This window comes from Trichosurus vulpecula, chromosome 1 (assembly GCF_011100635.1).
Source record: "Trichosurus vulpecula isolate mTriVul1 chromosome 1, mTriVul1.pri, whole genome shotgun sequence".
Lineage (NCBI taxonomy): Eukaryota > Metazoa > Chordata > Mammalia > Diprotodontia > Phalangeridae > Trichosurus > Trichosurus vulpecula.
In genome coordinates this window covers 173,735,977-173,751,518 of record NC_050573.1, presented here as the reverse complement: position 1 = coordinate 173,751,518, position 15,542 = coordinate 173,735,977, and the positions used below count along the sequence as shown (strand labels likewise).

Sequence of the window (15,542 nt, the reverse complement as noted above, 5' to 3'; positions counted from 1 at the left end):
TCAGTTCAGGGACTTGGGGAATGGTCCACAATTGCTTTCTAAAATGGCTGAACGACTTCGCAGCTCCATCAGCAGTGCATTAGTGTGCCTGTTCTCCCATTGCTTTGCCAACAATTGTCATTTTCCTTTTTTGGTCACTTCTGCCAATCTCTTCATTGGAATGAGGAGGAATCTTAGAGTTATTTTGGTTTGCATTTTTACTGTACTGATTTGGAGCATTTTTCATACAGTTGCTTACAGCTCAGCTAGTTTTGCCAGACTTAACTAGGCTATTTCTCAAGTAATATAGATGCTTTTTCTATCCCCAGGGCTTAGCACAGTGCCTGGCACATAGTAGGCACTTAATAAATGCTTGTTGATTTGATTTAAAATAAGGAACTTGAGGCTTAAAACCACAGAGCTAATGAGGATTTGACTCATATCTGAACACAATTTCTCTCTCTACTGTATCACATGCTCAGAAATAACAAGGATACAGTATGGAGATGGTTTACTGTCACGATAATTCATAGACATCACTGCCCTTGGTAAATAAGCTAATTTTCAGGCCCCTAAGCTTGAAAGTATAAAAACCTTTCCTCCAATTAAAAGAATGCAACTTTCTACTCTATTCTTAATTAAGGAACTTTGTCCCTCCTAATAGCTTCCTGCTTGAGGTGACCAGCTACGATCTAACATACACACACACTCCTCCAAAGCCCTGTAGCTCACTTGTTATTCTGTCATTTGACACTGTTGTTCACTTTCCTCTCCTGAACCCTTTCTTCTCTCTAGGTTTTCCTGATAATGATCTCTCCTGATTTTTCTCTTATGTGTCTGACTGCTCCATCTCAGTTACTTTGCTGGTTCTTCGTCTAAAACATGCTCACTAATAGTGGGTTTTCTCCAAGGCTCTGTCCTAGACCTTCTTATCTTATCCCTCTAATCTATCTCACTCAGTGACCTCATCACTTACCATGGGTTCAATGATCATCTTTATGTAGACTCTTCCTCAATCTGTATATCTAGACCAGAGGTAACCAAACTTATTTGGCCTACCACCACCCCCTTTAAATAATTATTCAGCATACCCCTGGAAAGCTACTTTCTTTAGCCCTTTAATATTTTTTGAAATTTGCATAATTTAAAAAAATAAAATATTAAATTTAATATCTTAAAATCTTAAATTTAATAATTTGTTATTAATACAAATAAATTTGTGGGATTTTTCCTGCATTGAAATTTTGATGATGTGATATTGTGTCATGTAACTGTATAGTATCTTATAGTATATTATTGTAAATAAGACATTACATGCACATATTCCTGCCAATGTATGCTGGACTTCTTGACAGTGCACAACAGGCTTGCCTGCCAACACTTGCTTGTTAAGACCTGTTGGCAGACTTGACCACTGATCAGTTATAATTTGCATTTTGTGTGTTTATTTGGAAAATAATGTAATCACTATGACTTTAACTCTGTTACACAACAGATGAAACATGTATAGATGGTTTTTCAAAATTTTCTTCTCTTCTTTCCCAATGCTTCTACTGCCCCCATTTTTTTATTCAATGCCCTCCCATTGCACCTGAGGCTACTACCACCCCTCCTGGATCATTCCAGCACCCCCCAAGGGGTGGTATCACCCACTTTGGGAACCTGTGACTCTAGACTGACCTCTCTGCTGAGCTCTACTGTTGTCCATATCAAACTGTATGTCCCTCAGGCATCTCAAACAGAACTCTATCTTTCCACCTCAAACCATCCCTTCTTCTGAACTTCCCTATACCATGATGAGGTCTACCCTGCTCCCAGTCACATATGCTCACAAACTCAGTATTATCCTCTGCTCTTCACTCTCACATCACATATCCAATCTATTGCCAAATCTCCTTTACAACATTTCTCATTTATGTCCCTAACTCTTCTCTTCACTCACACAGCCACATCTCTAGTTCAAGTACTCATCAGTTCTACCTTAGACTATGTAATGGCTTTCTAACTGATCTACCTTTCTCTAGTCCACCCCATTCTAATCCACCCTTCCCTCAGCTTCTAAGGTAATTTTTCTAAAGTATAGATTTGACCATGTGGTCCCCCTGCTTAAGGAGTCCTACCTTCAGCTGGAGGCCTTTCCTGGTTCCCCTCACCCCTAGTACTAGGGCCTTCCATTCTTACATTGCCTTCTACCTATTCTCTACATATCTTGTATGTCACTATATATTTAACTTTTGTCTTCCCCATTAGAATGTGAGCTAAATGGGGCAGTTAGGTGGTTCAGTAGATAAAACACCAGCCCTCAAGTCAGGAGGACCTGAGTTCAAATTCGGCCTTAGACACTTGACACTAGCTGTGACTTTGGGCAAGTCACTTAACCCCAATTGCCTCACAAAAAAAGAAAAAAAAAGAATATGAGCTAAATAAGGGCTGTTTTCACCCTTTTTTGAGTCTCCATGGTGCCTGATGTAGTAAGTGCCCAATAAATACTTGTTGGATATCAGCAGAGACCTTCTCCTAATTGATTTCTAAAGGAGCTCGACATTTTATGATACAATCACTGGAACTATGCTGATCTTCATTGATGACGGGAGTTCTGATGCTAGGATTTCCCTGCGCCAATAAAATCAAAGGTCCAAATCCAACCACTACCCCCTCCCCCCCCCCACACACACATTTTATTTTTCAGGGCAAATGCTATAATACTACTGGTCTTCATTTCCACTGCCACCATGATCAGACAGGCCCTCATTATTTTCCACCTAAAATATTACATTAACTTCCCGATGGATCTTCTACCTTCCATTCTGCTCCCACTGGGGAAGGTCATGTGTCCAAGAGTTATTAGCAGGGAAGCATCTTTCTAGGAAAATGAAAAATCTCAGCCTTAAAGAGTCAGGGCATAACTGACTCCAGGGCTAACCCTAGAGAGAAAAATAATCCTTCAGTGACATAAAAGGAGGGAGATAAGTGGTAAGCAGGGGACAGATAAGACTTGTACTCTGAAACTGAGTAGAGTTGGTTTGGAACTAAGGAAGAGGGTAAGGCTAGACAATCTATAATGTATACTCTATGTATTACTGTGGATTGGCAGATGGCAAGGCCCTGATGTTAAGTCCATTTTCCCCTACACTTTCCTAAGTTGGTTTTGTGTTCTCGTTCTCTCTCTGTCTCTCTGTCTCTGTCTGTCTCTGTCTGTCTCTGTCTGTCTGTCTCTCTCTCTTCTTCTCTCTCTATTTCTTTCTCTCTCTCTTTGAAAAAACAAACAGGTAGGTGGTAAAAGCTCCAAAGAGTTTCTGTTCAAATGGATATGCTAAAGATTAAATTCTTTCTGTGTCTTCCCTTGTCTGGGATAACTGTTGGGAAAAAAAAATTGAGTATTGTGAAAGATGATTTATCTTGGTATATATCACCTATTTAGTGCCATTTTTAACTCTTCTCTCATCCCATATCTTCAGTATCTGCCAAATATTGTCATTTCTACCTCTATGTCTCTCCCATGTATGTCCTTCACTCCATTCACAGATACTACTCCAATTCAGCTCTCATCACCTTTTGCCTTGGTTATTATAACAGGCTCCTAATTGGTCTCCCTATCTCAAGTCTTTCCCCACTCCAATCCATCATACATACAGCTGCCAAAGTGACTGGCCTAAAGTGAAGGACCCAGCTCAGGCATCACTTTTTGTACAAGGCCTTTCCTGGTTCCCTTAGCTGCTAGTGCCTCTCCCTCCACCTAAGGTGATCTCATATCTGCTTTGTGTGTGCTCTCTCAGCATCTTCCCTGGCTCTTCCTAGCTGGGAGGTAGACAAGGTGTCTCTCTTTTTAACAATTCTTCCTGGTACCAAACTATGTGTCCTCAGTGAGGGAACACCATAATGTATGGTGACTACTTAGCTGCATTTCCCAGATTCCTGTCCAGCCTTATGGAAAAATGAGCAGCTGGGGACAAAGGCATTGAAGCATGACCTGGATGAATTTTCTTGCTTCTCTTGACTTTTTCATATGCAACTGAGTTACTCAGAGCCCAAGATCTCCTACAAAGTGAGGCATATTTTATTTACAATGGAAAAGTTTCTGTCATTGGCTCTTAAGATCTTCAACTTTGCTGAAATCTGATTGGGGCACCTTCTTGCAAATATATTCAACAGACATTTATTAAGGATCTCATGTGCAGAATATAGTACTAAGCAATGGGAAAGACAAAAATTTAAATATGACATGATCCCTGTCCTCAACGATCTTACAGTTTAGAGAGGAAAGAAGACACGAATGTGGTTAGCCATAATACACACTATTACATCATAAGTGCTTGGTAGAGTTGAAAACCAAAGTGCTATACGAGGCTCATTACTAAAGGGAGGATTGAGAAGGTAGCATTTGAGATGGGCACTAAAGAATAAATAAAATGGAGGGTGGGGAAGGATATCTCAGGCATAAGGAAGAACATAAACCAAAAGGAGGTAAAGGAAGCCACACAAGAGGCCTGGGGGTCAAATGATTATCCAGCATCCCTGGAGCATAAACTGTGCATAATATGAGAAAATTCTAGAAAGGTTAGGTAGAACCATATCGTGGAGGACTTTGGCAAAGGAATGTCAATTTTATTCACTAGGCAAAAGGGATTCATTGGCAATTTTTGAGCAGAGGTGTGTCATGACCAGATGGATACATGAGGGAGATTATTCTGGCAAGGGTATAAAGAATGAATTCGCATATTCATAAAAAATGAATACCTATATCGGAAGTGGAATGGATTGGAAGTGGGGAAACTTGTGAGGATTTTATTGTAATACTTCAGGTAGAAAGTAATGTGGGCCTGTAATAGGGTGGTGGTAGTAGAAATAGAGAGCAAGAGTGTTATATATTTCACTTTGAATATTTGGGGTTGGGGGGGTTAGACTCGTAATTTCATTGTTGAAGAACTCCTGTTATATTAGCTCCTCTAGTAATAAAGATTGGCAACATGTCTATAACTTAAAACCTTAGAGCATTAATTAACTTTTTGTTGTTCAGTCATTCAACCTTGTTTCTTGGCACAGATACTGGAGTCGTTTGCCACTTCCTTCTCCAGCTCATTTTACAGATGGGGAAATTGAGGCAATAAAGGTTGAGGGACTTGTCCAGGGTCACACAGCCAGTAAGTGTCTGAGGCCAGATTTATTACTCATGAAGAGTCTTTCTGACTCCAAGCCTAGCTCTCTATTCACTGAGCCACCTACATGGCTAACATATATCAGAATCAAGACTTGAACCCAGGTTTTTCTGACTCCCAGGCTGGCTCTATATTTACTATGTCATGCTGCCTCTCATGCTCTGAATACTACTTTACTATGGAGCATCATCCAGTAATTGGAGGCAGAATGGTAGAATAGAAAGAGTACTGGCTCTGAAGTCAGAGAGGTCTTCAGTTCAAATCTTACTTCTGATTAATGTCTTCCTGACCTAGGGAAAACATCTCTGTCAGCTTGTTTTCTTCCCTGTAAAAATGAGGGGGTTGGATTAGATGGCCTTTGAAGTCCTTTACAGATCAATATCTATGATCTTATTTCTAATTATTGGAATTAGGGCCCTTAGCACCATTTCCTTCTCTGCTTTTTTTTCTAATTAAAAAGCCAGTCTATGTTGACTCGTATAGGTTTCTCCTCCTGTATCAAATGAATGTCAGAAAAATACATTCTGAATGGCATGGGAATGACAAGGCCAACAAGCTGATCTCCCAGGGAAGGTTAACTGAATCGCCAAATGAAGCAGTGATCCCCCAAACAGCCGGCAGGGAAGCTGAAGCCCCAGGAGCTAGGGAACAACAATCAAATTCCAACCCAGCTCCCAGAGGGCCCTGGCATCCTGTCAACTGCCCTTTTCCAACACTGACTGAGAAGGAATGAGAAACACATGGGAAAAAAAACCTAAGCGGACAAAGGCAGAAGAGATACAGGGCAGAGAAAAAGCCAAGCAGCCAGGTGGAAAGAGAGGGCAAATGAGAGAAATCAGGTCTCAGGGCCCTTTCCTCTTCCACAGTCGCTCAAGATGCTTTTCTTGGGTCTCCGGTCACATGATCAGGCTACAGGCCCAGGCCTGGTCAACCTCACAGCAGGCTACACATGAACATACCCTGTTAGAAAAATACCAGAACAGCAGGAGTTCAGGATGGAGTAGCATTTTAAAATCTGAATTTTCCAGCATCTCTGAACTCAAGCTACAAATTTTCCCCAAAGAAAATTTATTTTTGAAGGGAACGTTTAATTCATTTCCTATCCCTTTCCCCCTCTACCTCCTCTCCTCCCAACCCCAATGTGTAGCCTGGGCAGGGACACAAAAAGTGACTGTGTTGAAATGGCACCTTCTTTCTTGTTTCACATAGCTGCTCCCTCCATATCTTCAAGCCTTATCTGCTGACTCCAATCCAGAATAAGTTTCTGGCTCCTGTTAGCCTTACAGAATCAATACAGCTATTGAAGGACAAGCTGGAGGCTCCCCAACTCACTGTGTCACTACAATGCAGGAGGCAAAATTACCATTCCAGGATTCTGATTTCTGCTTTCAGTCATCTCAAAAGGGGTACTGGGGGTGGAGAGCCAGGGAACAGTTTGGTTCTCAGATTCTGGGTTTAGTTTACAACAATCTAGATGGTTGGTATGAGGCAAATTGAAGTTCTTCCTCCATGATCTCTAGATCTCATAAGCTCCATTAAAATTAGGGACAACGTCTATCTCTTCTCAGCCACTTTCTTAAATATAAAAACACAGTGTATTACAATAATGTTCAAAATATCCTGAAGGTCTCTAATCAACTAAAGATTCTATTACATTTTTTTATATTTCTTACTCCTTCATCCCCAGTACTATATAAATAATTTCAAGGATTTATTTTCCATTTAGAAGTTTACCCACGCCCTTGTAATTCCTACTCATTCCTTATGTTGCTTGCCTTTTGGCTTTCACTAACTATCAGCCATTAGAAGCTTATCAGAGAAGGAATAAGAATTAAAACTTGTGAATCTATTTAGGGAAAGAGATTAAAGTTGTAACAAATGTGAATTTGGGATAATCTGTTTTTAAATAATCCATGTGATCCTTGTTCTCCATAACTATGAAAAGGAAAGTTGATTTTAGAATAAAAAGCCCTTGAAAACTAGACTTTTTATAAGTTTTGTTCAAACAAAGTTTTAGGTTGCTCCACATCTTTCCACTTTAAATAACAAAACAAAGGATAATAACATCTAACACTTAAATGGGGTTTTAAGGTTTGCAAAGCATGGCACAGATGTCAACTTACTGGATCCTTGCAGCAATCCTGTGAAATGGGTGCTATTATTATCCCCATTTTTCAGATAAGGAAACAGAGGCTAACAGAGGCTAAAGGACTTTTTCAGGCTCCCAAGCTAACATCTGTTTGAGGCAGAATTCACACTCAGACTTCCCTGATCCCAAGTCCAACACGCTATCCACCATACCATGTAGTTGTTTAAGAACCCCAAAGAATATAGCTTTGAAAGACCAGGACCTAGAAACTCTCAACATCCCCTTTTCCAAAGTTCATCAACCTATCTATCAGATCTCTGAGCTAGATAACAAACCATGGGAATAATTGTGGAACTAGGGGGAATGCTGTTCAGAAACTGAAAAGCTAACTGATAGAGACAGAGAAAGATAGATCTAGAGAGCTGGAGACATAGAGACAGACAAAGAGTGTAGATGGGCTCTCCTTGGATTCTAGGGCAAATGACTTCAGAGTCATCACCAACTATTTTTTTAATGCTGGCCAAAAGAAGATCAAGGTCCTGAATGCCATCATTGTGCTAGCAGCATGTCCTCTTGTCCTGAGTCCTAATTTAAGAAGTAATTGTTATTTTCTGTAAAGAAATTGTATGGGACAAGCAATACTAGGCCAATAATTCCATTGCTCATCCTTTTAGTTACTTGTTTATCTGGATTATTGGGAAAGCAAAGGGATTTCTTTTATTAGCATATAACAAAGGAATAGATTTTAACCTATCCCTACAGTTTAGAGGAGAGGCAGCCATTTCTCACTGTGGACCTTGCTGCCAAATGAATAAGTTATTGTGCTGTATGGCAGCAACAGCTTTCATGTTAATTGGTTAAAAAAAAAAGAAAAAAGAGAGAGAGAGAGAGAAAGGAAGGAAGAAAGAAAGGAAGGAAGGAAGGAAGGAAGGAAAGAAGGAAGGAAGGAAGGAAAAAGAAAAAGAAAAAATTACTAAGCTATCTAGGAAAAAAATCAAATATTCTTCAGCATCATTGTATTGTATCCTTTTGGTGGGGTAGAGACTCTGATGTCAGAGACTCACCATACTGAAAGCACATTAAACTCTTCCCCAAATGCCTTCTATCCTGAAGATGAACTCTACATTCCCTGCCCCAGCATGATTCTTGCTAACTATTTTAACAGACTGCAGATATTCCAGAGGAAAACCCAGTATCTGAGATGACAAAAAGAGAATGACAACATAAAGAAATCAAAGGATTTAGAGTCAGAAGACACTATAGTGATTACCTAGCCCTACCCCCTCCTTTTATAAATGAAGAAACTGAGACTGAAACAAGGAAGAAGGGAGCTATGAAGTGAAGGCAGCAATGAAACTAGTTTCAGAGAACACAGTAGATTGGTGACCATCATCGAGGTCTATGGAATTGCTAGATTCCCTAGAATCCCTGATGCACTACGCAGCATGGGTTGGATTGAGGCTAAGAAACCGTGTGTGAAAACAATACTGTCCAGATGATATCCAAGACCACTAGAGAAGTTCAGCACTAGCCAAAGACCATCATTCATTCAGAACAGACAGCTGCAAAGAAGCTAGAGCAAGTGGAAAATCATCCGGGGAGACTTTCATCCAAACTCATCATCCTGTACATTTGTTTTTCGAAAGCCTAGCTTGAAAGCAAAGTACAGATGTTACAACAGAAGTGGGAGGAGGATTCTTGGCCTTTCTATTGTTGTGAGTGAGCGCTGCAGTCTCAAGCATAAACAGTTATGTTCCAAAAATAGCCACATATTTCACTGTCATGTTCTAGCCCGATGACAGCCAGTGTGATGAATTACGGTAACTTCTTTACCCAGATGCAGAACAATCTCTGGTGGGTTTCTTCTGGTTGTTGTTTGGGCAAAGATATGCTCATTCAGGAGGAGCACACTGTAAAAGAAGGGGGCAGCAGAGACAAAATAATCTCTACATCATGTCTTTTGAAAGGTTTTCAGAAAGAAAAAAAATGTTGCTTGAAATTCAGTCCAGGGACTGACACTTATTCCCTGAGTTGGAGGACCGAGGTTCAAATTCTGGCTCCATACTTTCTACTTGTGTGATCCTGGGCAAATAATTTCATCTCTCTGGCTCTGATTTTCATCCTCTACAAAATGAGAAGCTGAAATAGATGACTTCTAAGGTGGCCCTCTAGCTCTAAATCATGAGTCTTCAAATAAAATTGGCTCTACAGAGGCATACTTTGAGAGGGCCTATGTTCCAATCTCAACTATGCTGCTAAAACTATGCTGCTAACATAGATGACCACTGGCAAACCACCTCACTTCTTTGGGGCTCTTTTTCCTCATCTGTAAAATAAGAAAGTTGGGCTAGATAATCCCTAAGATCCCATTCACCTTGAAATATTATGATTCTATAGGCCTATTGTGGGATTGGGAGACAAGAAAAATGTGGAAGAAAATTCTATATTGTGTCACTTCCTGGATGAAACCTTGGTCTGTGGATACATGGCTGCTATCATCCAAGCACCTCTGTGATTTAAGGGGGGCCCCTAGCATTTAGGAAAAGGGTATTTTTAGAGAAAGTGGATTGACAACAGAAACCCTTTGCAAACTTTAGCTGTTTCAAAGGCTCTTGATAAAGACACTTTTGCTTAAGTGTTATAAAAAGGAAAATTCAAGAAATAAAAGGTTCGGAGAGGAGTCAAGGAAATAATACCAATACTTGTATTTCACTATTAATAAATAAAAATATAATATTCATGTTCAATTTAGAAATTCATCCAATTTAATAGAATCTAGAGGAGTTTTTAAAAATGAAAATGAAAGTACCAAGGACAGCATATTTTCACAATGAAAAATTAGGGTGAGGGGTTGGGAAGGTTGGGAGGGAAATGAAGCAAGTAAAATTTTTATCTAAAAAAAGGTAAACATGTCAGTGGTTGTTTCAGTCTCTGGGCATCCCTCTAGTCAGCAACAAAGCTGCCCAAAATTCATTTGAATGAACCCAAGTTAAACAGCTATTCAATTCCTAATAGATACCAACAGTCAAATAGTAACCCTGAGGGTCTTCCCCTCCCAGCTTGACTTTTTTTTCTTTTTTTCTAATTAAAGGGGACATACCTTGACTCATAAGAGGCCTATTCACTGAATGGGCATTACCTCATTCTAAGTGAGTATGTGACAAGGCCTTAGTCTAAAAGGGTCAGGGTCTCCCATTGCATCCTGGGTCATCTCCAGTCATCCTGATGAATATCAGGCCACTGGATCCAGATGGCTCTGGAGGAGAAAGTGAAGCTGGTGACCTTGCACAGTCCTCCCTCACTCAAATCAAAGTCAACTGCAAATGATGTCATCTTCTCCCTGATATCATAGTCATCTTCAAGAATGAAGGACAAATACAAGCATTTATTAAATGCCTACTATGTGCCAGGCACTGTGCACTAGGAATACAAAGAAACACAAAAGACAGTCCCTGATCTCAAGGAACTCATGGTTTAAAGGGGGAGACGACATGCAAACAACCATGTGCAAACAGGATAAACACATGTTAAATTGGAAACAATCAACAGAGGAAAAGTGCTAGCATTAAAGGAGACTAGAAAAGATCCATTCCCTAGTAGAAAGCACCAACATTATTAACCAAATTCAACAGATTTCTGCTGCAGGAAAAAGGGAAAACAGTTCCCCTCTCTCTTACCCCAACCCTAGCTGTTCCAGTGTCAAACACAGGAACACCCATGCTGTGCAACACTTCCAAAGGATGCCAGGATAACAACAAGCACAATGTTATGTCCCATCAGTCTGCAGATCCTCAAGCCCCAGAGTTAAGGTACTGGTAAACACAAACTACGAATTAAGCCAGACCCTACCAGCAAAGAAGCTTCTCCCAAAGGAAATGGGAAACCTTGAGAAGTTGAATGGACTCTTTCAGGTCACTGAAGTATCCATTAAAAATAACAAAAGAAACAACTAACAGAGCGTGAAAAACCTGGGAGTGCTAATGCAGTATCTCATTTGCTCCCAAGGAAGAGGGTACAAACAAGAGGGGAGAAAAATCTCCTCTCTTCATCTTCATCCCTCATTCCTACGCTATTTAACTACAGGAAGTTATTCAGCAAAACAATCTTCAGTGAAAATTAATGACATGGGGCAATCCTACTCTAGAGAGCACAAGTGTGACGGGAGGCTGGCCAACGATGGCGAGTCTCCTTCTAGAAGCACCTGATGACATGGAATTGGAAGCAGGGAGGTGACATGTGGGCAGGGTGGCAAAGAGGGAAGTTTGCTCTCCACTTCACAGAACGCTTAGGTATTCTGTAACTGTTTCCTTTCCCCAACCGTGTGTTGAAGAAACAGAGTTTGGATTGGCTGCTGAGACAAGCCTAGGTATGCCTTCAAAAGGCACTAAGTGGACAAAGTGAGATTCTCTTTCCTCCCTGGCTACATTCAGGTGAGGAGGAGAGAACTCATATAAATCTCCAGGTGGGGAGAGTTCTAATGAAGCCATGAGTACAAGGCTCTATTGTTGTTTCTGTCTCTGTTGTGTCTATTTTATTCTGCCTCAGGGTGATGGAACAGACTAGGCTGAGAACTTGTGAGCTTCAAAATGTTGAGAGAGCTGCCAGAGGGCCATAGTTGGGAATCCATGCCAGAGTTGGCTGCCATCACATCCCCAGGGAGTGACCTGTGACACCAAGGCCAGCCATGAATTGGACCCAGCAGGTGACGTGCCATCTTCTAGAGTGACTTTGTCCTTCAACTGTGCCATAATTGGAAGTAAAGTTGTTGGGGTGAGTGATAAAGGGCAGGTATTTCGTACTTTTGTTCTTGCTGTATCTTCTCAGTAAATATCCACTTGTAAAATCTCATTGATGTTCATTGTTAAATGACTCTGGGCAGCTAAGCGATGGAATAAGGGTTATACTAACTACAACCAGAGATTGATACTGGTATGAACACATTGGAATGGAGACTTCAGCTGATGGTATTAGAAAGATAGGCAAATCAATGCATTATTAGTGGGGCTGTGAATTTATACCACTGTTTTGAAAAGCAATTTGGAATTATGCAAATAAAGTAGCTAAAATGAAAATACCCTTTAACCCAGAGATTCCAGTACTAGCTATATACCTCACAGAAGTTGTTGATAAAAAGAAAAGTTACATATTAAAAAAATACTTATAGCAGCACTTTGTGGTAGAAGAAAAATGAAAACAATGTAGATGCCTGTCAGTTGAAGAATGGCTAAACAAATGGTAGTACATGAATGCAATGGAATGTTACTGTGCTGTAAGATGACAAATTTGCTGAGTATATAGAAACGGTTTTACATTAACCGATGAAAAGTAAAATAAGCAACGCCAAGAAAGCAACATACGCATTGATGATAACAATGTGAATAGAAAGAACAATAACCATGAAACAATTGAAAATGAACGTAAAAAAATTATAAAGGACAAACTTCACCCCAAAGAAGAGGTAAAAGGATATGCTTGTCTCTACTACTTTGCCATGTGCATGGAGGAGAGGGGAGGGAGGGGACATGGAATAGTACATATTTCGTCACATTTTTTTATATCTACTGATTGATTTTTTAAAATTTTTCTTCCTTTCTTTAAATACATATACAGGGGGAAACTTAGGGTATGTGAAATCAAAAGACTTTAAAAAATTAAAAGATGCTCTAACCCCTCAGGGATATCCCTATAACTTTGAGGGGAAGACCAATACCTCATAGACTATTAGAGATTAAAGGAATCATAGCATCATAGAATCAGAACTTCAATATGATTTCCATCATTTGTGATGCAAAGGTTGATGCTCTTTGCAAGATTCAAGTGAACTTGATGCAGTAACTCAATAACTCCACATTGCCATCAATTTTAGCACATTCACTCTTGGAATATGAATATGAAATCATATGATGTTATTTGAAGTTGAAGGTGTTATTTGTTAATATTCTAATTAAATAAAATATTGTTGAAAATGTCAATCATTTCATTTCTTGAAAATATGCATTTTTGCCTATGTGTTCAGACTTTAGGAACACCCTGTATATTTTGATAAGTGTATTTCAATAAAATTTATTTTCTTTGTAATACTATATATTTTATTTTATGCATTTAAAAACATTCTGAGAAGTCTACAGGCTTCACCAGCCTGTCAAAGGTGTTCAAGATACAAAAAGGTAAAAAATCCTTGTTACTAGAATCTATTGACTAGATTCATGACAATAAACTCTATCAGCTATAATCAGTGTATAAAATCTTTTCCCATTATTTATGGAAGCTTCTCAGCATTGAAATATCTTAATAGTTAAATATATCACACTAACACAGAAAAGCTAAGATCAGAAAGCCAACCTGGACTCTTGAGAGAAAGAGTTACCATCCAAACCTACCAGTGGCACTGGAAACCCTGGAGACATCCTGCGACTGTGTGGAGCGATTTCTACTCTGTTGCCTGCGTCGATTAGTTGCTGATCTTGTGGTGCGGACGTGAACTTCACTCACTTTGAAGAATGCTACCATAAAGGGTTGTTTGTCATAAGGGCCGTCTCTGCCCACCAGACCAGCAGCTCTTGGGTTGACACTGAGACCTTTAAAGTAAGAAAAACAAACACATTTTCTCCTTATTCCTCTGAGTAAGATTATTCTTACAGTTATACAATTTTCTCCCCTTCCTCCCTCTGCCCTTTATCCTGCTTTGCTTCTCAGGCTCCACAAAAGTGGGATATTCAGGGGAAGGTGTTTTGGGGGAAAGGAACAATACTAATTCACAAGTGGATGGGTGGTTGCAACAAATGAAACAATTTAACTTCTAACATTTCTTTAGTCAAAGTGAATAGTGGTAGTGGCATAGTAGATAGAATGATAGCCTTGAAATCAGGACTATCTAGGTTCAAACACTACCACTGATACACAATATCTGTGTCACTGTGGGTAAATCACACAGATAGTATGAATCAGTGGTAGGGTTTGTCACTCTCTGAGCCTCAGTTTTCTCATCTGTAAAGTTAAGGGGTTGGACCAGATGGCTCCTAAGACTCTTTGTAGTACTGATATACATAATCCTATGAATTAAAAAAAAATATTCTCTGACCAATCACGCCATCTTCTTTCTTTTTAATATCCTGTCCTGCCCAGAAGGTATAGCTACTTACTACAAAGCCCTGGTAATGCTTAAGTGCCTATGGAGATTTAGAGATGGGGGAGAAGTCATCCCAGATGGCATATTGAGATTATTTTTGGGAGGGAGAATTGGTATCTCCATCATACCCCAATACAATTTTGCTTGGAGGTCCAGAAATCAAATTTCTATTCCTGTCTGCTTCCTGTACCTCCTCCACTCTCCTATTCTTTTCTCCCCTGCTTCTGCTTTCAAAGTTGTCTTGCCCAAGCCACTCTCAGAAACTTGCCCAGCCTGCTTGGTGAATGTAATCTGATCTCTCTATAATATCTGAAGAAGGAGGAATTTTATAAAATGAGATCATGTGGGAACAACAACCCTGATTATTGACTGAAAACAATACTATTACAACCAACCCCTGTAAATGAGAGTGTCAAAGACTTCATGTCCAGTGTTTAATAAATGCTGTGCTACAACCTACCATCTCTGGTCACCACACTCAGCTGGAGTCCCATGTTATGCTGTGGAGTCATCACCCACAGATTACTGGTAGCAGTGATATCAAATTCTAACCATCCTTCTTCTGAGGCCCATACTACTCTGGTATCCAGCAAAAACAGGTCAGAATCTCTGAAAGAAATAGAAGCCAGTTAAGTTCCATGGTATATCTTGAGTGGATTCTATTCCTTGCTTTATTGCTGTCAGAATAGAAGACACCAAAATTAGTTCCAATAACTGAAAATGATTTGGGGAAGCTCAAAAAATATAGCTTTAAATGGATTTAATAAACTATCGGAAATATGAGTCACAATGGTTACACTTAGCATCCCAAGTTAGTTTGGTCTTGTTTCCCTACCATCCTTATCCCTTCCCACACCCCTAGATCACAGCAGTCGATATAGTTCTACTCTAAAGAATTTCATTTTTCCTGTACTTAAGTGGGTCATTGTACTCCACCTAAAGTTATGATGTCATTGCTTCCTTTGTAATGTGGCTAATGAAAATTAAAACTAAAAAAAAAAAAAGAAAGAAAGAAAGATAGAATCCAGGATTAGTGTAGAATGTGCCCTAAAGCTTTTATTGCCTTTGTTTAATAGGAACTGAAAAACTCTTATGACCTATAGGGTGTGTAGGAGGGAGGAACCCTATCTAATTCCTGGATAATCAGTGATTCTTTGATTTTATTAAAAGCCTTTCAATGGCCTAAAAT

At 39.7% G+C, this 15,542-nt stretch overlaps 1 protein-coding gene across 1 annotated transcript in view; it reads right to left on the bottom strand.

Annotated features, from left to right (window-relative positions):
* BMP6 (bone morphogenetic protein 6) overlaps window positions 1-15,542 on the bottom strand; it is a 235,251-nt gene that overhangs the window by 17,302 nt on the left and 202,407 nt on the right. Inside the window, exons 3-4 of the mRNA XM_036742182.1 lie at window positions 14,814-14,962; window positions 13,605-13,802 (exon numbers count right to left, since the gene is read on the bottom strand). Of these exons, the coding sequence (XP_036598077.1) occupies window positions 13,605-13,802; window positions 14,814-14,962 (347 nt within the window). The remainder of the gene's footprint in view (window positions 1-13,604; window positions 13,803-14,813; window positions 14,963-15,542) is intronic.